Consider the following 22,605-nt stretch of genomic DNA (forward strand, 5'->3'; position numbering starts at 1 on the left):
CGGAAGGGCCGACGGGCGGCGGGCAGTGGCCGGGCGTTGGGGCCCGTGGGGCAGGGCGGGGCGACCTGGCCGTGCAGGGGCGGGGCAGGACCCACGGCTCTCGGATGCCCCCAGCTGGACCCCAGCGCCAGCCCAGGCCCAGGGAAGAGAGGTCCAGGCTTTCCCTATAGGGGTATATCAACCTGTGCTCAGGTGAAAGGACACCTCTCTCTCCCAGGGAAGGGTTCTTTTCTGTGTCTCCAGGTGTGGGTGAGCCAGTGTGTACAGCTAAGCGGCGGGGGGGGGGGGGGGGGGAGGGGGGTGTCTGTTGCCCCAGGAGGAGAGTACCCTGTCCTCAAGGTGGACCACACCTGATCCTCTCCAGATGTGGAGGTATCTCCTATTTTCCTGTTGGTGGGGGTGCTCAATCTGTGTCCCCAACTGATGGGAGTCCTCACTCCCCAGGTCAGAGAAGGTGGAGTCTACGGGCCCTGGATTTTAGGGGCGGCCGGTTTAGTTTGCAGCGATGCAGGGTCAAGGAGAGGCAAATACGCAGGGGGCTGGTCGGTGACCTTTATTGCGCTATTCCGAGGCCTGCGCGGGCCGGCCTTGGAAGATTTACTGTGGGAACGTCGGGCGGCCCGGCCCCCCTTTCTACTCCCGGCGCCACTGGCCTTCTCCGCTCCCTTGTGCCGGCCGCGTTTAGCCCTCCAAGGGGCCCGAGGGCCTGAGGCTGGACCCAGAACGGTTGGGAGCTCCGCAAGGGCCCGGAAGCACCAGGTGGGTGTGAGCGTGAGCCTAGGACTTCCTCGAACGACTGCGCTTCTTGCTGCGGGATTCAATTAATTTCTGGGAACGGAACTTCAGCGCCGCACGGGTCGCCACGTTGCTCTCTTCATCCTCACTCTCCTCATCATCTGCGGAGGGCAGTGAGGGGATCCGGGTTCCCATTCTTGGCTCAGATTTCTCTTCCCCGATTTTACCGCCCCTCCCCCCCTCCCCCCCCCTTGGCCCCAGGCCCGGCCTCGGACCACTTTTCGTTGCCCGGCTTGGGCCCCCAGCTCCGCCCCTTTTCCCTGACCGTACTGACCGAAGAACTTGTCCTTGCGACTGGCAAGGGGCAGAGCGATGCGGGTGTTGTACCGGGGCAGCCTTCCCTCCAGGATGGAGTAGAACTGGAGGGAGGGAGGGAGAGGGACAAAAGAGAGTGGGCAGGGTAGAGGCTACAGGGAAGTTCTGTACCCCGCCCCTTCCTCACCCCATTCCAAGATGTACCCTGATTCCACAGGAGACCTCTGCCCACCCCTCCGGTTTAGTTTTACTCGGGCCCAGCCAAATTATGCGTTCCGAGATACCCAACCCCGCCCCTGGTCCCTGGGGTCCCGCCCCTTGATCCCCGCACACGCAAGCCCCAGCCCTGCCCAGTGGCCTCCCGGTCCCTCTGGAAGGTCTCCCGGCCCCTCAGACCTCACACGTTGCCCCTGAAACTCATTCCCGGCCCATAGGCCTCCTCCCTAGTCTCCCAAGGGGTGTCCCCGGCTCCCTGGTTTTCCGCCCCAGCCCCTGCATCCTCAGCCCCGCCCCCTGGCTGAACCGGCACCTCGCGGTTGGCGAGGTGGTGCAGCATCGCGGCAACGTCCTGGCTCTCGAGTTGCGCCTGCAACTTCAGCAGCTTTTCTTCCACGACGCCCAGCAGGGCTGGCAGATAGTCATCTGCCTTGGGATCCAGCACCTTTCTGGCGAACCTGCCGGCGTCCTGAGGCCGGGGGCGGAGCCGAGTCAGCCCGGGGCGGGGGGGGGGGCTTCCCCCCTCCAGAACCAGACTTTTGAAGGTGAGGGACCACCAAACAGGGGTGGTACTATCTCCCCTGTGCGGCGGGACCTCTGTTGTCAAGGGGCCAAGCAGGTGAAGGGAGAGCCTCTGAACTCCAGAGGAAAACAACTGGTGGAGCGAGGGGTTTTAGTGGGAGAAGGGAGTATTAACTCGGGAGAAGCCAGAAGAAATGGGACTCTGCTTCCGGCAGGCTGGGGCTTCCCCTGTCTCAGGCCGCCCAAGCATCGCAGTGGGGTCTCTGGGGTTTGGGGTGCGGAGGCAAGGTGGGACTTTCCGGTGAAGCCGGCACAGGCTCTCTGAAGTCCTGAGCCTCTTGAGAAGTAAGGGGTTTCTCCGCAGGGACAGGGGTTGGGGACTCTGAGCAGTGGGGGAGGTCTCCCCCTGGAGGCAGGCCTCTGACATCCCGGGCAGGGCATAGGGTGGGTCCCCTGTAGGCTCCCCTGAGGAGGGGCGGGAACCCCAGCCTCTTGGGCTGTGGGAGGCTGTGGGCCGAGCTTCCTGCGGGTGAGGCCTACCACAGCAATGCGTTTCATTTTGCCCGCCAGGTGTTCAAGGCCTTCCCTGGTCATCTGCACGGACTGAATTGTGTGTTCCAGCTTATCCTGGGCCTCGGTGCGCCGCTGCTCTTCAGCCTCGAGGCGCTCCTGCAACTCAGCCTGCAGCTTCTGCTCGCTACAGGCGATGGGGAGGTCGCCGCTGGAGCCCCTTGGGGCCCCGGGGCCCCCATTCTCTCCCTTGGGCACCGGGGCCTCACCTCACCAGCGTGGCCTCCCCCGAGTACTTGAGGCCTTCGAACTCTTGCTGCAACCGCTGCTTCTCTTGCTTCAGCGTCAGCAGCCTCTGCTTGTTCTTGCTCTTGAGCGCCTCCAAATGCGTGAAGGTGTCGCCCTGTGCCAGGAACCGCCTCACCACCGCCTGCAGGCCGCCCAGCTCTAGTCAGAGGCAGGGCCCCGGGCAGGCTTGGGTGCACCCCCTCCTCCTTTCCCCTGGGCACGCGGGACAGATGGCCTAAGCTGGTGGCTTCTGCGCAGCGATGCTTCTGGACTCTGTGAGCTAGACTCAGAGCTGCCTGGAGGGTGGGCAGTCCCCAACACACAATCTTTGTGGGGCCCTCGTCTCTATACGGAATTTGAATCAGGTAAAACCAGCGTGTGGTGCAGGGCAGCAGAGAACACAGTTGCTTTCCAAAATCAACCTGCCATCCGTGTTAGGCCTGTGAATCTCGCCCAACCCAGCGAGGAAGCATGGCCAATCTCCGGAGCTATCTGCCCATCAGGTCGATTTCTGGAAAGTTGCCTGGTCACAGTGCCCCAGATGACCCCATAGGTCGGGGTTGCCCTATGGGAGGAGTAGCGAGTGGGAGAGTGTCCAAAGGGGAGAGACTGAACTGGGGTCCAGTGGGACCGGTATCCACCGGCGGGAAACATAGGGTTTAGCAAATTTCAAGGAAAATGCTGCAAAGCATAGGCCCCAGGGCAGGGGCCCAGCTTGCCAAGGGTCTGAGAGTGGCACTGGGCAGTCAGTCTACCGTGCCCCGGACCATGTTACAGACACTGGAGACACAGGAGAGACCAAACTCACAGTTCTCACAGAGCTGACATGCCAAAGAAGTTAGTGCTAGCATGAGAGCAAACAGGAGGGGGAATGGTGGCGAGTGTAGACAGCTCCAGGGGGTTTTGCTTGTGAGGAGCGGCAGGAAAACGGGGCGGTAACTGGAGTTGGAAGGAGTGTCTTTTAAGTAGAGGGCAGGCTTGTGTGCTGAGGAACTGGGCCAGCAGAAAGGGGCGGCTGGGTGTGCTGGCTTCACTGGCCTGGGCTCAGTTCGAGCGTGACTGCAGGGCGGGGAGGGTTGCGGGCAGCGGGCAGCACTCACGTGGGTATCGGCCACGCCGGTGGCGTCCTTGACCTTGCCGAAAAGCACCTCCATCTGGTACATGCTCCAGCGCTGCTTCAGCGTCTCCTCCTTGGCGCGCAGTCTTTCCTGGGTCAGATCTTCGGACTGCAGCAGCACGTGCTCGCGCTGGGTCTGCGCGCAGGTCGAGGTCAGTGCTGGGGCTAGCGCTCAGACAAGGATTTAGGGCCCAGGCCCGAGAGGAGTTTCGGGACGGGGGCCCGGGAGGGGGCGGGGCCAGGAGTGCGGGAAAGGGCGGGCCGGGGACCCGCAGCCTCAGAGGCAGGGCAAAGAGGCGGGGTCAGGAGCGGGGGCGGGGCCTGTGAGGAGGGGGCGGGCTAGCAGGCAGGCTCAGCTTTCGGAGTGGGGGGTATGCGGACGGGGAAGGATGGGGAAGACCCGCGAGTTAGGGGCGGTCCGGAGGTTCTCCAGACGGGGCGATCAGGTGGAGGGAGGGCGAGGTCAGGGATGTGGGAGCGGCGCTGGCATCCAGTGGAGGTGGGGGCGGAGTCAGGACCCGTGCGGCGTAGGGCCGGGTCCAGGGTGTGGGCCAACAGTCAGGGTGTGGCTGGAACCGGGCGGGGCCACGTCGGCCCCGCCCCGCCCCCCTGGACACGCCCACCTTGCGCTCCAAGCGTTGGTTCTGCAGCTTCCTCTCCTCCGCGCGCTTCTTGCACTCGGATATGTGGCACTCACGCTTCTTGCGCTCTCGGAACACGGACTCCTCCAAACGCTGCAGCTGATACTGGAGAAACGACAGGGGCACAGCAGGACAAGCTGGGACCTCCCAGGGACCCGGGAGGTAGGTGGGAGGGGCTCGAGGACAGCTGGGGTTCCGATTCTGCGCCCCAGGAGACCGTGGCGCCGGGGCAGGATCCCCGGGGCCTGGCAGGCTGGCACCTTGGCCATGTCCCGGGCTTTGGACGCCTCCTGGTCCACCACCTGCAGTTCTTCTAGTTGACGTTTTGTCTTCACCACCTCGGCCTCCATGAATTTCAGCCGGTTTTCCAAGTGAAGGCTCTCCTCCTGGGGGGTGGGGGGGGGGTGGGACAGGCCTGTGACCGCCGTCCCTGGGCAGGCTGGCCCTCCCACTTGCCTCCACCACCACCCCTCCCCCCAGACGTCCTGGTCCTTACCTGGAGATGGGCCTTGAGCTGCAGGTATACTCTGGTGATGTGTTCGGCCTCTTCCGCCTTCATCCGGGCCTTCTCCAGGCGGTTCTCCAGGTTCCGCAAGGTCTAGAGGGAAGCAAGGATGGGCTGAGTCCCCTCGCCTCTCCAGTTCTCCCCAGGATCCCCCCCCCCCCGCCCCGCCCCCTGCATCTCAACAGCCTCACCTTGGCCACCTCCGTGTTGCCACTTCGCGCCTCTGCCCGCTCCAGCTCGCGTAGGCTGTACTGCAGACAGAGCTCATCCAGCAACTTCTGCTGCAAACCCACCTGGTGCCGCAGGGCGTCCAGCTGCTTCACCTTCTCTCTCAGCTGGTGCTCCAGGTACTCCAGGGCCTGCTGGGGGGAGGGGGGGGGCGCCGAGAGCGGGAGCCTGAACCCTCCCACCTAACCCTCCCTCTCTTCTCCCAGATTTTGTTTCGCATCTCCCGGCCTCAGCAGCATCTGACCTGGTTGATCCCCTCTCCCCGCCCATTGTCTTCTTTGGTGGCTGTCAGGACCCCCGCTCCCCAGTTTGCCACACCGGCTGTCTGTCGCTTCTGCATTTCCTTGGCCTTGGGAGAGACAGCCTCGCCTCTGTTCACACCCACCCCCTCGACGATCCTATCCAGTCTCAGGGTTTTATTTTTTATTTTAGAGACAGAGAGGGCGAGCTTGGCGGGGGGGGGGGGGGCTGGAAAGAGAGAGAGAGAGAGAGAGAGAGAGAGAGAGAGAGAGAGAGAAACTTAAGTAGACTCCATGCTCAGCATGGAACCCGATGCGGGGATCAACACCACGACCCTGAAATCACAACCTGAGCTGAAATCAAGACTCAGTCGCTCAACTGACTGAGCCACCCAGGTGCCCTCAGTCTCAGGGTTTTAAAGGTCACCTATACACTGAAGACTCTCTCCCTCCTCCCCCGCTGTACAGGCTCATATGCCCATATTTATACTGCCTTCCAGGCATCTCCACTGGCATCTCAAAACCATCATGACCAAAATCGAGTACATCATTTCCCTCCAAATCTGCCCTTCTTGAATCTTCTCCCTTTCGACTCATGGTAGCTTCATCCTTCCAGCGGCTCAAGTCCAAAAGCTTGATGTCATCCTGTTCTTTTCTTCCATCCCACCTACGTCCAGCTTGTTAGCAATGCTTTGTTTTGTTTCAAAGGTTTTCCCAGAGATCTCTCTTTCTCCCTATTTCCACCACTTTTGTCTCAGGGCAGCCAACACTGTCTTCACCTGGATGACCTCCATCCGGCTTCCACTCCTGCATCCCCACAGCCCATTTTCCTCTTCTCTGATTCTTCATAAAACCTGCACCCTTCATCCTGGCCAGCAAAGCCTCCTGCAGGGTTCAGCCCCTGCTGACTCTCTTTTAAAAGTTTCTTTATTGAGAGAGAGAGAGAGAGAGAGAGAGAGAGAGAACGAGTGGGGGAGGGCAGGGAGAGAGAGAGAGAGAGAGGGAAAGAATCCTAGGCAGGCTCCGTGCTGACAGATGTGGGCCTCGACCCCCTGAACCATGAGATCAGGACCTGAGCCGCAATCAAGAGTTGGACGCTCAACCGACTGAGCCACCCAGGCACCCCCCTGCTGACTCTCTTGACCTCATCTCCTACAGAGCCCCACTCCCTCCTTCCCATGCAGCCACACTAGCTGCCTTGTTTCGACCTCAGGGACTTTGTGCTTACTGTTCCCTCTGCCTGGAGCATTTTCCCCACATCATTCCCTGCCTGTCTCACTCTCTGGTCAAATATCACCTTCTTAGAGAGAGGGAGCTTTGCTGACTCCCACCCCCCAATCTAAAGTGCAAACCCCTGGCCCTATCCATCTCTAATAAGCCACTCTGTTTTGTTTTATTCATTTCTCCTGTCACTACTGGAAGTTATTTTGTTTCTTTCTTTCTTTTCTTTTCTTTCTTTCTCTTTCTTTCTTCTTTCTTTCTTCCTTCCTTCCTTCCTTCCTTCCTTCCTTCTTCCTTCCTTCCTTCCTTTCTTCTTTCTTCCTTCCTTCCTTCCTTCCTTCCTTCCTTCCTTCCTTCCTTTCTTCTTTCTTCCTTCCTTCCTTCCTTCCTTCCTTCCTTCCTTCCTTCCTTTCTTCTTCCTTCCTTCCTTCTTTCTTTCTTCCTTCTTTCCTTCCTTCCTTCCTTCCTTCCTTCCTTCCTTCCTTCCCCACTACGATATGAAGTTTTGGGGAGTGGAAGTTTGGTCTGGTTTTTTTTTGACTGCATAGTCCCCAGTACCTAAAACCATGCCTAGCACATGGTCGGTGTGGGATAAAGATTAATTGAGCCAATAACTAAATGCCAGCCGGTGTGGAGAAAGGATAGAAGAGGGTGAGACGGGAGGCAGGGAGTCCAGCGGGGAGGGGACACGAGCTGGAAATGAGGGCAGATGGTCTGTGGAGTGGGGTGGGACAAACCTGGCCTGTCCTGTTCTTCAGGTATGGCTTCTCTGACTTCCACTCCCGAATCAATGCCTGGACCATTTTCTCATCTCCCTGCAAGAAGGGGAGCTCAGTCACCACACACCCAGCCCACCTGCCCCTCGGGGTGCCGCCCTGCCTCTTGGAACCCTCTCGTCCACTTCGGCAGCCTCACCTGGAGCAGGTCCGCCAAATGCAGGCGCAGCGTCCTGGTCTCCTCGTGGAGCTGGGCGATGGTCTTCTGATTTTTCTTGATGGTCCACTGGGTGCTCTCATAAAAGGCCTTCCGGTCACCCTCTGAGTCATGTGAGGTACACAGTCAGTGTCACAGGGGGTGGAGGGCTTCCCAGAGGGAAGCCCTTCCTCTTCTTATCGACTTAATATTGTAACTAGACTTCAGTTGGAGCTCTTATTCTATGTTGGATGCCGGACAAAGAACTTTCCGAGTATCAGATACCGTATGTCAATAGGTATGTATCCATATCCATATCATACCCATTTTAAAAGAGTTTTTATTTACTTAGAGAAAGAAAGAGAGGGAGAATGAGCGGGGCGGGGGGCAGAGAGAGAGGGGGAGAGAGAGAATCCCAGGCAAGCCCTGAACTGTCAGCACGGAGCCCGAAGCCGAACGGTGAGATCATGACCTGAGCTGAAACCATGTGTCATGTGCCTGACTGACTGAGCCACCCAGGTGCCCCCCATATCATACCCATTTACAGATGAGAAGAATGAGGCTCAGGCTTATTAGATTGTTCAAGGTTACAGAAAGTCGGATTCCAGAGCCCATTCCTTCAACTACCGTGCAAGATAACCTTCTAATAATAACAAAACGATAATGCTAATGGTGTATGTCAGGATTCTCCGACCTTGGCACGACTGACATTTGGGGTGGATAATTACTTGTTTTGAGCTGTCCCATGAACTGTCAGGTGTTGGGCAGTATCGCTAGCCTCTACCCACTAAATGCCAGTAGCACCCCCCTCCCAACAATGTGACAACCAAAAATGTCCCCAGACATTGCCAAATGTCCATTTGGGAGCAAAATAGCCCTCTTCCATTGAAAAACATTGGTTTACACTTTAGAGTGCTTTACTAATGTGCCAGGCACTGTCCTAAGCACGTTATACATTTCAACTATCTGGGGTGCTGTACTCTCACTATCCCCATTTTACTAACAGAGAAACTGAGACCTATTAGGTTACTCACAGTCCCCCAAGATCAAACACCATGCGCAGAGCCTAGATTTGAACCCAGAAAATCTGGCTCTAGAATCTATGTTCTTCACCACCCCGTGCGTGATGGGAGTTGAAATTACCCAAAAGTATGAACCACAGTCCAGCTGGTTCTGGGCCCTGGGAAGATTTTATAAGAGGGATGAGGAAAACCACGAACGAGTACGGATTTTTGCCTCCAGAAGCTGGTCACCTGGATGAATGCCGGGGAAAGGCCCTTGTCACACCGTGCCTGGTCGAAGGGCTGGGTGGACACTGTTGACTCCTGATTCTTGGTGTTCTTTCGAGCCATCTTACCTAACACTTGTATCTTCTTTTGTAACTCTGCCACCTGCGCGTTCACAGTGGACGTCCCCTCGCCGGTGTAGAGGGGTCCCGCCTTGGAAAGGAGTGGGAGCCAGGCGTGGGCAGCGCCCTTGCCTTGGGGGTGGCGGTGCTTGGCCCGAGTCGGACTTCTCTTGACTTTGGAGGAGGTCGAAGCCTGGTCCTGAGCATGCAGGACGTTGGTTGACGCACCCCAGCACAGGGGAGACGTCATGACTAGGTTGGGGCCTAGAGCCCCTGGAGATTTTAAGGTGGCAACCAGCAATCGCCCCTGTCTGAGATCCGTCGTCGACGCGAGTTCCTCAGGCTCAGGGAGAATGCACTTTCTGACTGCTTGGCGCGGCCTCGCAGCATCTCCCGGTTGCTAGGTAACCTCCGTCCCCTCCTCCTTCCAGCGCTCCCATGGAAACCGCCCGCGTTCCATACCACCACTCTCATTGGCTAGCGCTGCGCAGAGGGGCGGCCCAATAGGGGGCTGGCAAAGCCGCGCCTCAGGATATTGGGGGGAGGGTACTTTGGGGTCACGTGCTTACTTTTTTTTTTTTTTTTTTTAAGATTTGATTTGATTTTTAAGTAACCTGTATACCCAACGTGGGGCTCCTACCCACAGCTCTGATATCAAGAGTCGCAAGCTCCACAGACCGAGCCAGCCCCATGTTTTTGTTTTTTTCAATCCCCCTGTCCACCACTCCGCGGACATTGGAGAGCATTTTTCAGGAACCTTCTTTTCCGGCTGCAGAATCTGCCACTCCCAAGATGGAGGCATCTTGTGCCGCCATTAAGCGGGAATCGTCAGAACCATCCCCTCGAAGACTTCAGAGTCCTCTTCAAGATGGCCGCCTGTGTTCCAGCCCATCCCCTCCTCCACTTGCCACTCCCAACATGGCACCCTCGAGTCGCCGTTCCGAGCCGCGCGGCCTGATGTCGGAAGTGACGAGTCCTACACATTTCCGCTTTCTTTTTTCGGGAGGAACAGTTGGCTGCAGAGCCGGGGGGCGCGGTGGATATTGACCTTTGCCCCGGCCTCGTGTAGGTGGTGAACTAGCGCGGGGGGGGGGGGCTCACCCCAATTTCTTACTGGGGGCAGCCGGAGGGTGTGCGTCGGTAGAGAGGGAGACTGTTAACCCCTTCGGCCTACTGGCGGGAATTGGAGAGCTCACCACCCCCTCCAACAGTGAGCGGAGGTTCTGAGCCTCCCACTACTGATAAAAGCAAAGTGAGACTCCCTCTGGCTCAGATTGGGGAGCCCTCACCCCCCTATCGGAAGCACATTGAGCCCCCATTGCCCGGAAGCGATGGAGGAATCCAATTGGCTGGAGGAAGAGGTAACTTCCTCTGGCTGGAAGTAGCCCTCTCCCACTGACCTGCCGTCCCTTTCTTGTCGCAGCGTGGGGAACAGCACATCTCCCCGCAGCCGGCTTCCTCCTCCTCCCCCCCGCCGAATCAGTTTCCGGCCTGCGAGCTTCCGGCGAGATGTTACTATTGCTGTTGCTGCTGCCCCTGTGCTGGGCCGTGGAGGTCAAGCGACCCCGGGGCGTCTCCCTCACCAGTGAGTCAGCCGCTGGAGGTGGCAGTAGGGTGTGGGAGGGCCCGACTTGAGCCTTCTGCCTCAGTTTCCTGGCCTCTGGGTAGGGAAGGTGGCAATGCTCAGTTGCCGGGTGGGGGGCAGAGGTGCCATTCGACCGAGAGGGCTTCTTCTGGCCCTGGGCTGAGCCCCTTACCCCCGTCCCCAGACCATCACTTCTACGACGAGTCCAAGCCTTTCACTTGCCTGGATGGCTCTGCCACCATCCCTTTTGATCAGGTCAACGATGACTACTGTGACTGCAGGGATGGCTCAGATGAGCCAGGTGAGTTGTTTTTTTTTTCCTTCGTTCATTCGTTCATTCATTCATTCATTCATTCATTCATTCGCTCCTGTGTTGTTTGAGTGCCTGGGAAATACCAGGCCATGTGGTGGTGACCAAGACAGACCCAGCCCTGCCCTCACGTGGCTCCCTGTTGAGTGGAGGAAAGCAGGCACTTAGAAGCAAGTGGTTTGTGGTTTGGCAAGGAGGGCCACCGCCTCCGTGGGAGCCCAGAGAGGCCCCTACCCAGCCCGAGGGTCAGAAAGTGAGGTCTCAACTGAATCCCCAAGTGTGCGGACAGTGGAGGTGCCAATATTCGGGGATGGGAGAGCAGGTGGGGTCCAGGGGCGGACAAAGAAATGGAGGCAAGGGACGGCGGTTGGCATGGCCCTGTTCAGAGCGCCCCGCACGGAGAGATGGGGGGGGGTTATTTCAGGCCCTGAGTGTGGGGCTGCCCTTCCTTCCCTTCCTCGGCATCGGTCACGCTCTCACGTTTCACGTGCTGTCCACGTGCACGGGGGGCGGGGGGCGGGGGTCTGCCTGCGGGTGGATGCGGCATGCTGGCCCTGAGCACGGCCCGAAAACTCTCCCTTCCTCCCGCAGGCACCGCCGCCTGCCCCAATGGCAGTTTCCACTGCACCAACACTGGCTACAAGCCTCTGTACATCTCCTCCCGATGGGTCAACGATGGAGTTTGCGGTGAGTGAGATCACCCCCCGGGAGTTGGGGGCGGGGGGAGGGAGGAAGGAGGAGCCACCGCCAGGTCCGATTGAGTCCCCGCTTCTGCTCTCAGACTGCTGTGACGGTACAGATGAATACAACAGCGGGATCGTCTGTGAGAATACGTGCAAGTACGTGGGTGGCGCCCCCTGCTGCCTGGACCTGGCCTCACCCCCGGCCAGGGAACAAGCCCCTCTCTTTCCTGCTTTCGTGTATCTGTACCACGCGTCTCCTGAACGAACGCTACATTGCCACATGACCTCGGGCCCAGAAGCAGGTGCAGTTGTTTCCCTGTTCAACAGATGAGGAGAGTCCAGTGTAGAATGAAAAAGGTGACTTCCCCGGGTGTTCCTGTAGCTGGGAGATTTCCGAGCCAGGACTCGAACCCAGGCTCGGTCCAGTGCGGGACTCCGATCTTTCAATTGCTGCACTCTTACGGCAGGACCTGAAACCTGAAATGCCCACAGGCAGGTGGCCTAAACCGCAGAAGCCAGCTGAGTATGAGGCCGTAGGGAGTGGCAGGCGTTATGGCTTCTAAAGGGACAGTTGCCCCTTGACTCCTGTCAGTTGAGGGCAGATGGCCAAGCTACATTCGTTTTTCGGAGAAGCTGGAAGTCCCAGTACTTCTGTAAACTCACCTGATGGACGATCTTTTAAGTACGGGCTGAGTCAGGTGCAACACAGTTAGCGATCTTTTTGTCTGGGAATCTGTGATTTCAGTGCTTTTCTTTCTCTTTTGGGAGCCGACTTCTAGCCCCACAGCCCAGCATTCCCCAGCCCCTTCCCTAGATCCCTAGAGTGGCTGAGGCTCTGACCACTGTGTTCCCTCCCAAGGACAGGGGTAATGGGCTCTGAAGCCAAGAGAGCCTGGGAAAGCGGGGGAGGAGGGTTTGCCTTTTATGTTTCCAATGGAGAGGGGGGCCAGGGAGCAGCAGATAGGGGGCTGGGCCCTTTTGGAAGAAGCAGACCTGGTGAGCCCTAAGGGCGTCCTTAGTGGTGCCTGTGTGTCCCCTGCCCCGCAGAGAGAAGGGCCGTAAGGAGAGAGAGACTCTACAGCAGATGGCAGAGGTCACCCGAGAGGGGTTCCGCTTGAAGAAGATTCTTATTGAAGACTGGAAGAAGGCTCGGGAGGAGAAGCAGGTGAGGGACCCCTTGGGGCCGACCCAGGACCATCTGGGCCCTGAGGCCTGGAGCCATGGGCTGGCGAGGCTGGGTTGGATTGACTCCCGCCCCTGACTGGCGGAGTCCCGGGGTCAGTGACCGTCTGTCCGCTGGGTGTTTAGCCATCGGTGAAGCCATTCCCAAGTGCTGGTCAGTACAGGTGTCCACCAGGGCCTCGGGCGGCAGGCTGACGTGGGCTCAGAGGAGCGCCCCTCCTGCTTTTTAGAACAGGAGCGACGCCTCTCTGCATCCTGGTTCCGTGGTACCATCATCTGTAAGATGAGGCCAGTGACCATGTGACCTCCCGGTTCTGGGGGAGGACTCAGGACATTGTCCGAGCAGCCGGGTTGGTTCAATAGGGTGAGTGCCGCGGGCACTGGAGGAAACTGTGTCCCCGGGCATGTGTCTCTTCCTACCCTGCCTGCCACCCCCTTGGCTGTTAGATGGGTCAGAATCCTCCCCCTGCTCCCGGACTCCTGCCAGACCGCACAAGGGCTTCAGCTGTATTTTGCTGCCCAGGGAAGGTTCCAGGTCTTTCTCATCTCCGTGCCCTGGCCAGTGAGGTCCCTCCCGAGTTTGGGGTGGGGAGGGCAGCGGAGTCCTTTCTGAGTTCAGGGGCGAGTGGGGGCGCCATGCAGTGAGGTTGGCTCCAAGTGACCTTTGCCCTCCTGGGGCAGTAGGAGGATCCTGGAAGCAGGCCCGGCTGAGGTGTTGGCCGAGGTCTGAGGAGGAAAATGATCCCGTGGGGGCTTGGGCTAAGACCCTTCAGCTTGGGGCCCCATCCACGCAGCACACTCGTTCCTTCTCAGAATGTCCACAGAGGCCCAGGATGTGCCGTGTCCTGGGCATGAGATTGGAAGCAGACCTGGAACTCCCTCAAGGGCAGGTCGTCCAAGAAAAAGGGACATTTGGGGCTATGAGGCATAGAGGAGACTCGTGCCCGACTCGTCTCCCTCCTCCCCCCCGTTGTGGGGGCAGGAAGCAGGGAAGGCCCGAGGAGGAGGAGGAGGAGGAGGAGGCCTCTATCTAAAGTGAAGTCAATAGGGTCATACAGAGTTGGCCACGCAGAGCGCTCTGGACGGAGGGAAAGCACGTGTGACGGATTGGAGGCAGAGAGCATTTGGGGCCGTCTAACTGTTGTTGGGGTAGCCGTGGGCAGATGCCGCAGAGGTGGGCCCGGTGATACGGGACCTCGGGGGCTACGTTGGGGTGTTCGGGTCTCTCTCCGGCGAGCCGTGGGGAGCCACACGAAGGGGGAGATCCAGGGAGGTGTGTGTGGGGGCCGGGTCGCCTGTGACCGCCGTGTGGTGTGGCGGTAGGGGGGGGCGGCGCTCGGGAGGAGGAAGGCAGCACGCAAGGAGAGGTGGAGCGTCGTGTCTTTGGCCCACGCAGGAGAAGCTCGCCGAGCTGCAGGCCGGAAAGAAGTCCCTGGAGGACGAGGTGGAGGTGCTGCGAATGGCGAAGGAGGAGGCGGAGAAGCCAGAGAAGGAGGCCAAGGACCGGCACCAGAAGCGGTGGGAAGGTGCGTCATGGGGTGGCCACGGCTGGCCCGTGTCTCCTGCCCGGGAAGAGCCTGGGCCCGGGAGACCGTTGCTCGTTACCGTTATCTGCTGTTTCTTGCGTCTACCAGCCTTTTTTTTTTTTTTCATTTATTTATTTTGAGAGAGAGAGCGCGCCCGCGCATACGTGAGCAGGGGAGGGGCAGAGAGGGAGAGAGAGAATCCCAAGCAGCTCCGTGCTGTCAGCGCAGAGCCCGATGGGGGGCTCAGCCTCACAAACCTGACCTGAGCCGGGATCGAGAGTCAGGTGCTCAACCAGCCGAGCCACGCAGGCTCCCCGTGCATCTACCGACTTTTGATCGTGGTGCCTCTGCTCCCCACGCACCTCGTTGTCTTTGCCTGTCAGTCATCGGATTTGAAACTCGTTTGTAGGGATCATTTGCAGCTCAGCAGAAGTGATTGTGTTCTGGGAGGAGAGGTTTCTCTTTCTGCCAGCCACGTGGGGACACTACCTTTGGTGTGGGGGGAGGGGGTCTCCCGAGTCCAGATCGAAGGCTGGAGATCCCTCTCGGGCAGGGTGAGCCGAGGTGTGAGCACAGGCTAGGTGCTTTCTGGTCCAGTCTCTCCTTAAGGGGATGGCCCTGAGGGGTCACAGCTTAGTTACCCCTTAATGGGGCGGGGGCGGCTCTCCTCCCCACCTGGGGCTTTGATTTCGCTCTCCCTGTGTCCCATGTTCTCATCCAGACAGACATCCCCATTTGCCAGGAGCTTCGTGCTCTTTTCCCTTCCTGAGTTGTTCTTCGTCCCGGCAATCTATGTCACCTTGGTTGCTTGGAGGTGTTTTTTATGCTTTGTCCGGCACTTTCTCGCCTGTGGCGGGTTGTGCTGCCATTATGGGAAGTCAGAAGCCTTGGCCCCGGTTCTCACAGTCTGTCTGTCCAGTGGGGGTCACGCTGTGGCAGCAGATAGTGGGGGGTGGGGTGGGGACAGGAGGCCACACCGGACCAGTTGAAGGGCATAGCATTGCTGGAAGGACTTGGAAGCGTGGCCCTAGCTGCTCATAGGGCTGGTAACCAGGAGTCGGGCAGCCTGACTCTGAGTCCACACTGATGGTTCCCATCTCCCCGACTGCATTCTCTGTCCGTCTGTCTGCCCTGGCTGCTCATAGTCAGTAATCCGGGAGTTCCGCCAGCCAGCATTGGTGGAGTGGCTGCTACGTGCCAGGCACACCGCAGGTGCCGGTGAGTTCAGCACCGAACAAGATGGAGAAAGCTGCTGCCTGCTGAGGGGAGGAGTGAGCCAGGCAGGGGGCACAGGTGCAAAGGTCCTGAGGCAGCATCGTGTCTGGTTTCTAAGGAGCAGCTAGGAGGCCCTGTGGCTGGAGGGAATGAATGAGAGTGTGGAGGGAGACCAGGGCAGGGCCTTGGGGACCATGGAGAGGGCTTTTACCCCAAGTGAGGTGGGAGCCGTAGAGCATTCAGAGCAGCGGAGGAACAGAAGCCAGGAAACCAGGGAGGAGCTGATCGCGTTCGTGCAGGCGAGCGAAGAGGGGCTGGGCCGGAGTGGGGAGCGCGGGGGTGGAGAGAAGTGGGCAGGTTCTGGATACGACCTGAAGGCAGACTGGAGCCGTTGTGCCCCGCCTGGGGCAGGTGAACAGGGAGGCCTCCCGTCCAGAATCCTCGTGGCGTCTGCGGACTCCCTTTTTCCTCCCCTCAGCACGGGCTGTTTCTGCCCCCAGCCCCTGGCTTCCCCCATCCGCTGCTCTTGGGAGACCCTGGGCTTTGTTATCTCCCCTCTTTCCCGGGCAGTCTCCAGCTAGAAGCACGCTCAGGCTCTGTTGGTCAAATGGCTGTCCCCAAGCCCTGCCTTCGTCTCCCTGCTGTGACGTCGGGGAGTCTCTTCCCCGCAATCTGATGGAAGCTGACCTTGCTGCACCTTTGTGCGTTTCTGCCCCTGGCTCTGCCCTTTGCCGGCCCGGTAACCGTGGGCGGGTCCCTTCGTCCAGCCTCACGTGTGAGAGGGACACAGTGCCAGCCTGGTCTGCTGGGACACTGCGGGGTCTCCGGGGGGGACCCACAGCGTGGCAGAGGAGACGCCGCTTGCCCGGCTAGAGAGGGCTGAGTTGAGGCCTGGTATACAGTACGAGCTTAGTAATCGCAGCTGCGTTGTGGCCTCTCTCCCTCCCCCCGGCCTATGTGGGGGTGAGGCCTGCAGGGGAGGCACTGTCGGAGCAGAGGCACAGCTGTGGCCCCTTGTCCAGCGTCCGTCCACCGGCCACAGCCCAGTTCCTGCTCTGGTGGGGCTGGCTTTCCCTTTTCCTGGGACACTCCCTGCCACCCCCCACCCCCATAAGCCTTCCTGGCTTGGCCACACCCCACCCCGGAGCCCAGCTGCAGCCCAGTGGGCCTGGTGGGGTGCGCCGGCTGCTTCTCGAGGGGGCCTCCCGGACACGGGAGGCCTACGCCTGGTCTCCCCCCTGCCCTTGTGCGGTCTGCCAGCCCCTTCTTGTCGGGGCAGGGCAGGTCTCGGGGTGGTGAGTGACAGAGCTGGTCCCTCCACAGAGCAGCAGGCTGCTTCCAAGGCCCAGCGGGAACAGGAGCTGGCAGCCAGTGCCTTCCAGGAGCTGGACGACAATATGGATGGGTTGTGAGTCTGCCTGGCCTGTCCCGGATCCGGGGCTCCCTCTTCCCACCTCCCCCTACCCCGCGCCCCAGCCCCACCTCCCCTTCGAGTCCTCAGCTAGTCCCAGGTTATTTCTGAACGAGCCTCTGCTCGCTCAGGTATAAAGTGGGTCCAGGAAAACCTTGAGGGTAGGAGGTGAAGGAAACTACCCCCTCGAGGAGCCAGGCGAGGTGACTGGGGGTCCCATTACTTTTCCCAAGTCTATTCTGTGGCCTGGGACTCTGACGAAAGCCAGACCCCTTCCAGTCCCACTGTGCCCCTGAACTTGCTGGCCGGCCCCAGGCTAACGGCTGAGTGGAGGGTGGGCTGCTGGGAAGAGGGAGTCTGTCTCTCCTGGGAGCCCCTGGAGGGTTGTGGGGTCCTCAGGATGGGGTAGGAGATGGGGGACTGGGCCCCACTCTGACCCCAAGGCCAGAGCTCACCCTCTCCCACCTTGTGCTGCCCTCCCCACCTTTGAGGTCCTAAAACAAGTTCTGGGGAGGGGTCCTGGTTGGGGGGTTAGCAGGTAGCTGGCCCGGAGCCAGTGGGCCTCACCCCTCCGTTGGCCTCTGCCCGCACCCCTGCAGGGTCTCAGTCGCTGAGCTGCAGACCCATCCAGAGCTGGACACGGATGGTGATGGGGCCCTGTCCGAAGGGGAGGCTCAGGTATCTCTTCCTCCTCCTCGTCCTGGGACTTCCAGAGGGCATTGCCCTAGGGTGACCTCAGGGCCGGGAGGCAGGGGGAAGGGGGGGACAGGCTGGCTAAGGACTGTCCCCAGGGCCCCACCTGACCTTGCCTGCATGAGGCAAGAGGGTAGCGGCCCTGCTTTCCTCCCTGTCCTTTGGGACCTGGTGGCACCACACGGGGGCCACGGGGGCATCTGGTTAGGAAAGAGCCCCATGGTGCTTCCCCAAGTGTGTGTATGCACTCTGCCCCCCTAGCACGCGGGTCATGGCTCCCTGGCCTAGCCGGGTCTGGATCCCTGTTGCTGGGTCCTTCCCTGCCTTGCCTGGGCCTCTGCCTCTCCCTGAGGGCCCAGCGGCCTCGGGCACTTGTGTTCTGTAGCCCCCTCTCCCTCTCTGTCCCTCGGTTTCTCTCCCTGGCCTCTCCGGCCCTCACCCCCACCCGCCCCCCTCCTCTGGGTCCCCTCCTCTTTCCCTCGGGCCGGTGCTGCCCCCTTCAGCCTGTTCCACTACAGCCGGCCCGGCCCGGGCCCGGCCATGGGTGGTCAGGGCCCATCCGTGCCTGGCACCGTGGCCTGAGGCCCCCCTCGAGAGTGCCTGGGGCACAGGGGGGCACGCGGAAGCCCTGACGTTGACAACACCCCCGACACGCACACAGGCCCTTCTTGGGGGAGACAGTCAAAGTGACCCTGCTGCCTTCTATGACCGCGTCTGGGCTGCCGTCAGGGACAAGTACCGGCCTGAGGTCAGTGGGGGTAGGAGAGGGGATGCGGCACCCCCTCCCTGCCCAGTCTCCCCCCCGCCCCCCGCTCCACCCCACTCCCCCACCCACCCCCCCCGACCAGTGCCTCACAAAGGAACTGCCTCTGGTTCTGGCACAGGGCCACCCTGGCCAGCTGGGTGACCCAAGCACCCTCCGTGGAGGCCCCCCCCACACAGCTAATCTGTCCCTCCCTCCAGGCCCCTTGGGAGGGGTGGAGTCACCGAGGCCGCCCATTGGGTGATGGTGTGAGCTGGGACCGGAGCCCCCGCGAAGTAGGGGGTGGACGGCCGTGTCCGTGGCACGACTACCCGCACCCCCACCAGGCGCTGCCCACCAGCCCCCCGCCCGCACCTTCGGAGCCTGACCTGACAGAGCCCAAGGAGGAGCGGCCTCCGGTGCCCTCACCACCCATGGAAGAGGAGGAAGAGGAGGAGGAGGAAGAAGAGACAGAGGAGGAAGAAGAGGACGAAGAGGAGGAAGAAGATTCCCAGGTGCAGGGGGAGCAGCCCAAGGTGTGTGTTTGGGGGAGAAGGGGGGTGACTGGGCGGGGGCCGGGTCACTCGCTGACTCTGCCCCTCCCCCAGGAGGCCCCGCCCCCACTGGTGCCCCCGCAGCCTGCAGCCAGCCCCCCCGAAGAGGACAAAATGCCACCCTACGACGAGCAGACGCAGGCCTTCATTGATGGTGAGGGCTGGGCAGGGGAGGGAGGGGACCGTGTCCAAACCTGTGCCCCCACGACCTGTACCTGCAGGGGCCCGTGAAGCTGGCCTCACTTGGTTCCCAAGGTGGGCTCGCATTGGCCCTGAGCAAGCCTGGCGGGGGGCGGAGGGGGGGGGGGGTTGGGCCATCCTGGAGGGGGCATCTGGAACTGGAGAAACCATCGCCACCCCTGTCAGCCCCAGGGGCCCTCTCCTGCCTCTCCGGGCTGCGGCTTGTTTGTGTCGTCCGACGGGTGAGGAGCCAGCTAGGCCCCGAGAGTGCTGGCCCCGCTCCCTCAGGGGTTGAGAGCCTGGGCAGCGGGGTGGGGTCTGCTGGCAGGAGCGGGTGTATCTGCGGCCCCCCCTCCCTCTTCTTCCCGGATGGGGCCTGGGGCACCTCTGACCTCCCCCCCACACTGCCCATCCCCTCCAGCCGCCCAGGAGGCCCGCAACAAGTTTGAGGACGCCGAGCGGTCCTTGAGGGACATGCAGGAGTCCATCAGGTAAGGGGGGCGGGGTCTGGCTACAGCTGGGCCGGGTTTCCAAGGCCGCCGAGCTCCCCAGAGGAGGTGTAATGGGAAGTTGCCCAGGCAACCTGTGCTGAGTAGTGGCTCCTGCAGGGAGGGTCCCCAGACGGTCCAGCCCCCGAGTGGCAGCGGGCTGCCGGAGTGGGCCTTCCCGTGCTGTCCTTGAATGAGGCTGTGGCGCACCCGGCTGCCCCTTACCTGCTTGGCCTCCCCTTCCAGGAACTTGGAGCAGGAGATTTCCTTTGACTTTGGCCCCAACGGAGAGTTCGCCTACCTGTACAGCCAGTGCTACGAGCTCACCACCAATGAGTGCGCCCCCCCTGCCCGCCCCCCCCCAGGCCAGCGGGGTGGGAGGCGGGGCCTGGGCCAGGACCCAGGGGAGTGGGGGGGGGGGGCTGCCTTAAGGGCGGTCAGTGGAGTTTGGGGCGTCCGTGTGGGCACGTTGGGGAGGCCGGGGCCCTGTGTCCCCTGCCCACCACCCCCTTCCCGTGACAGGTATGTCTACCGGCTCTGCCCCTTCAAGCTCGTCTCACAGAAACCCAAACTCGGCGGCTCCCCCACCAGCCTCGGGTGAGTGGGCTCAGACTGGGCTCCCTCTCCCCGGCCCCCTCCCCCCCCCCCCCCCCCCCCCGCCACCCTCCCCCCCACCCCCGCACTGAGCCCGCCCTGCTCTCCCACAGCACCTGGGGCTCATGGGCTGGCCCCGACCACGACAAGTTCAGCGCCATGAAGTACGAGCAGGGGACGGGCTGCTGGCAGGGCCCCAACCGCTCCACCACTGTGAGTGCCCGAGGGGCTTTGGGGGGTGCCGCGCGGGGGCCCTATCCCGTCCGATCCCACCCGAGCCCCTTCCCGCCCGCCCCAGGTGCGCCTGCTGTGTGGCAAGGAGACGGTGGTGACCAGCACCACGGAGCCCAGTCGCTGCGAGTACCTCATGGAGCTGATGACGCCGGCCGCCTGCCCGGAGCCACCGCCCGAACAGCCCACCGAAGGCGACCACGACGAGCTCTAGCCCTCCTGGGCGCGGAGGTGCGCAGGGAGCGGGGGCGCGGCCGGGCGCCAGGAACACAGACCCGGGTGGCCGCCGCTTCTCTCCCCGCCCTCCAGCCCTCCAGCCCCCTCTCTCACAGCCCCCTCTCTCTCACTCGATCTCTCTCTGGTTCCAGAACCTCAAGGATGGAAATAGCTCCAGCGGCGCCGCCCACCCGCCTGCTCCTCAGTCACGGACCAGGGCCCGCCCCTCCGGTCTCCTGGTCCTCACGGTGGGGCCAGAAACCGTGCGGAGCTTTGTGCCCTGCTCTCGGGGGGCGGGCAGGGCACGGCCACGTTCCCAGGCCCCGGCGGCCTCCAGGGGTGGAGTAGAGGAGTTCGCCCTCCGTGGGTGCCCCCCTACCCTGCCCAGGGTGTCTGCCTCCCTCCTCGTGGGGACGAGTGGCTTGACCTGTGACCTCAAAACAATAAACGTGATCCCCCAACCAGGCCGCGTCTGTCTTGCTTTGCCCCGGTCTGGAACGGACCCCTGGGATGGGCAGAGGGCGGAAGGCGGGGCCGGCTCCGCAGTTAGGGTCTCACCAGCCCCCGATTCGTATCTGAGATGCCCCATCTCTGCGATGGCAGCGAAGCCCAGCACCACCGGACAGACGGACCCTGGGCCACGCCCATCTGGGTTTCTGCCTGCGCCAGTTTCCCACCCACCCCACCCGAGTCACGTGTGTCCTGGGGAGGCCCAGGGGCTCCAGATGAGAGCTGGGCCCAGAGAGGGACGGTAGCCTAGGAATGGCCACGTAGTCAGGGCACACGCTCCTAACGCTCCCCTCCCACCCACCCGCACACAGATGAGCCGAGGCCGTAAGATTCTGAACTTTTATTTTCTGGCATGAAAAGTACAAATAATTAAACAATTCCATGTAAAAGTCTGTTACCGCGGCCAGGCCTGTAATCCCGGTAATAAATAGTCTAAACGCAACGCAAAGTGTTCTTGTTGGGTTTTGGGGTTTTGTGATTTTTTTTGTCTTTTTTTTGTTTTTTTGTCTTTTTTTTGTTTTTTTTTTGTTTTTTTACAGTTCTTTATCACCTCCAACATGGACTCTGTCGTGATTTGAAACCTTCTGAATAAGTAACAGGATGAAGGGAGGGCTGGAGGGGCTGAGCCCCCATCCCACGGGCCCTGCCCCTGACCCCCAGGGATGTGGAAGACCCCAGGTGCCCCCCCCACCCCCAGCCCCTGGGGTGAGGGGCTGGCCTCTGGGGAGGGGGCCTGGCTGGGCTGAGTTCTGTGTTTTAGAAAAAGAAGTCCCCTCCCAGATTTGGGGGTGTCAGGGGCCTAGGCCTCAGTGGGGGTGGGGGGGTGGGGAGGTGCCCCCTCCGCAGAGCCTGGCTGCCCCAGGGTAGGGGACAAACCCAGCCCTTATTGCTCACAGACGCCTCCTGCACGCTGCCCACGTGTGCCCACGTGTCCCCGCGCTCGGAGGTCGGAGGGGAGAAAGCCCCAAGAAACAGCAGAGGGAGAGGGGTGGACCCGCTGGGGGTGCCCGCCCTGCTGGAGGGGAGCTGGGAGGTTGAGGACTTAAAAACCACAAGAATAAATAGGTTCGTGTATCAAGAACAAGCTAGGGTTTTCACCAGCTAAATAGGACTGAAAAAATTCTCAAGACGAGCAAAAAAGAATCCCATTGAGACCCCGGACGTCGCTGGCCGCGGGGACCGCCCCACAGAGCACACGCCCCCCCGGGCGCTGCTCGGCTACCATTACTGTTATTAATAATTATTATTACTTTAATGATTCCACTTCCCCTTTTATAAATAAATTAGGCATAACCACGTCTCAGCAAAACTTAAAGAAACAAAGAGAACATCGTGGTTCCTTTAAACTTGCAAACTGGATGAAGTAACAGAAATATACACAAATGTCCTTACAGGGCAACAAGGAGAATAAATAGTTAACATAGCAATAAGTTAAAACTACAAGAAGCTAAATTCGGCAAAAAAGTACAAGAAAGTTAACTGGTGCCAGTTTATGTCTTTTTTTTTTTCTTTTTTTTTTTTTCTTTTTTTAATCTCTTCTGTGTGTTTATTTTTCTTCCTTTTTTTTGTCGCTTTTTTTCTCTTCTGTTTGTGTTTTTTTTGTCGCTTTTTTGATTTTTTTTTTTTTCTTTTTGTTCCTTGCAGCAGAAGCTCCACAGACGTTTAATAACAAACACCGGGAGGGGCGG

General features: G+C 60.4%; 2 protein-coding genes across 5 annotated transcripts; one reads left to right on the plus strand and one right to left on the minus strand.

Annotated features, from left to right (window-relative positions):
• Nucleotides 1-538: 538 nt before the first annotated feature.
• Nucleotides 539-10,313, minus strand: ODAD3 (outer dynein arm docking complex subunit 3). Of its 3 annotated transcripts, none has more exons than XM_042978234.1 (13): nt 10,198-10,313; nt 7,453-7,574; nt 7,275-7,352; nt 5,041-5,211; nt 4,841-4,942; nt 4,605-4,730; nt 4,327-4,449; nt 3,687-3,839; nt 2,568-2,728; nt 2,329-2,485; nt 1,580-1,735; nt 1,070-1,154; nt 539-896 (listed from the first exon to the last, which is right to left on the minus strand). In XM_042978234.1, the coding sequence occupies exons 1-13, from the start codon at nt 10,235-10,237 to the stop codon at nt 778-780; spliced, it is 1,593 nt and encodes a 530-aa protein (XP_042834168.1). In that variant the 5' UTR covers nt 10,238-10,313; the 3' UTR covers nt 539-777. The 3 variants fall into 3 exon arrangements, with proteins under 3 accessions (XP_042834168.1, XP_042834167.1, XP_042834166.1); XM_042978233.1 differs by lacking the exon at nt 10,198-10,313 and adding an exon at nt 8,807-9,391 and having other exon boundaries at nt 5,041-5,208; XM_042978232.1 differs by lacking the exon at nt 10,198-10,313 and adding an exon at nt 8,807-9,389.
• On the plus strand, nt 10,296-20,871 carry PRKCSH (protein kinase C substrate 80K-H). 2 transcript variants are annotated; one of them, XM_042978235.1, is made up of 17 exons: nt 10,296-10,382; nt 10,567-10,683; nt 11,284-11,379; nt 11,474-11,531; nt 12,423-12,540; nt 13,954-14,083; nt 16,622-16,706; nt 17,309-17,387; nt 18,064-18,150; nt 18,492-18,680; nt 18,753-18,852; nt 19,300-19,369; nt 19,613-19,702; nt 19,889-19,963; nt 20,074-20,173; nt 20,259-20,422; nt 20,560-20,871. In XM_042978235.1, exons 1-16 carry the CDS (start codon nt 10,307-10,309, stop codon nt 20,403-20,405), a joined length of 1,617 nt encoding a protein of 538 aa, XP_042834169.1. In that variant the 5' UTR covers nt 10,296-10,306; the 3' UTR covers nt 20,406-20,422; nt 20,560-20,871. The 2 variants fall into 2 exon arrangements, with proteins under 2 accessions (XP_042834169.1, XP_042834170.1); XM_042978236.1 differs by having other exon boundaries at nt 18,492-18,659.
• Nucleotides 20,872-22,605: the final 1,734 nt, after the last annotated feature.

The sequence above is a fragment of the Panthera tigris genome, chromosome A2, assembly GCF_018350195.1.
Source record: "Panthera tigris isolate Pti1 chromosome A2, P.tigris_Pti1_mat1.1, whole genome shotgun sequence".
Lineage (NCBI taxonomy): Eukaryota > Metazoa > Chordata > Mammalia > Carnivora > Felidae > Panthera > Panthera tigris.

Bases quoted from the DNA above. Each gene is read 5' to 3' on its own strand.
- ODAD3 (XM_042978232.1), bottom strand. From the start codon at position 9,047: ATGACGTCTCCCCTGTGCTGGGGTGCGTCAACCAACGTCCTGCATGCT. The intron at 3,840-4,326 runs GTGGGCGTGTCC...ACCTGCGCGCAG, and splicing joins ACCAACGCTTGGAGCGCAAG to ACCCAGCGCGAGCACGTGCT. The intron at 897-1,069 runs GTCAGTACGGTC...TGCCCTCCGCAG, and splicing joins TCGCAAGGACAAGTTCTTCG to ATGATGAGGAGAGTGAGGAT.
- PRKCSH (XM_042978235.1), top strand. From the start codon at position 10,307: ATGTTACTATTGCTGTTGCTGCTGCCCCTGTGCTGGGCCGTGGAGGTC. The intron at 11,380-11,473 runs GTGAGTGAGATC...TTCTGCTCTCAG, and splicing joins GGTCAACGATGGAGTTTGCG to ACTGCTGTGACGGTACAGAT. The intron at 16,707-17,308 runs GTGAGTCTGCCT...GCACCCCTGCAG, and splicing joins GACGACAATATGGATGGGTT to GGTCTCAGTCGCTGAGCTGC.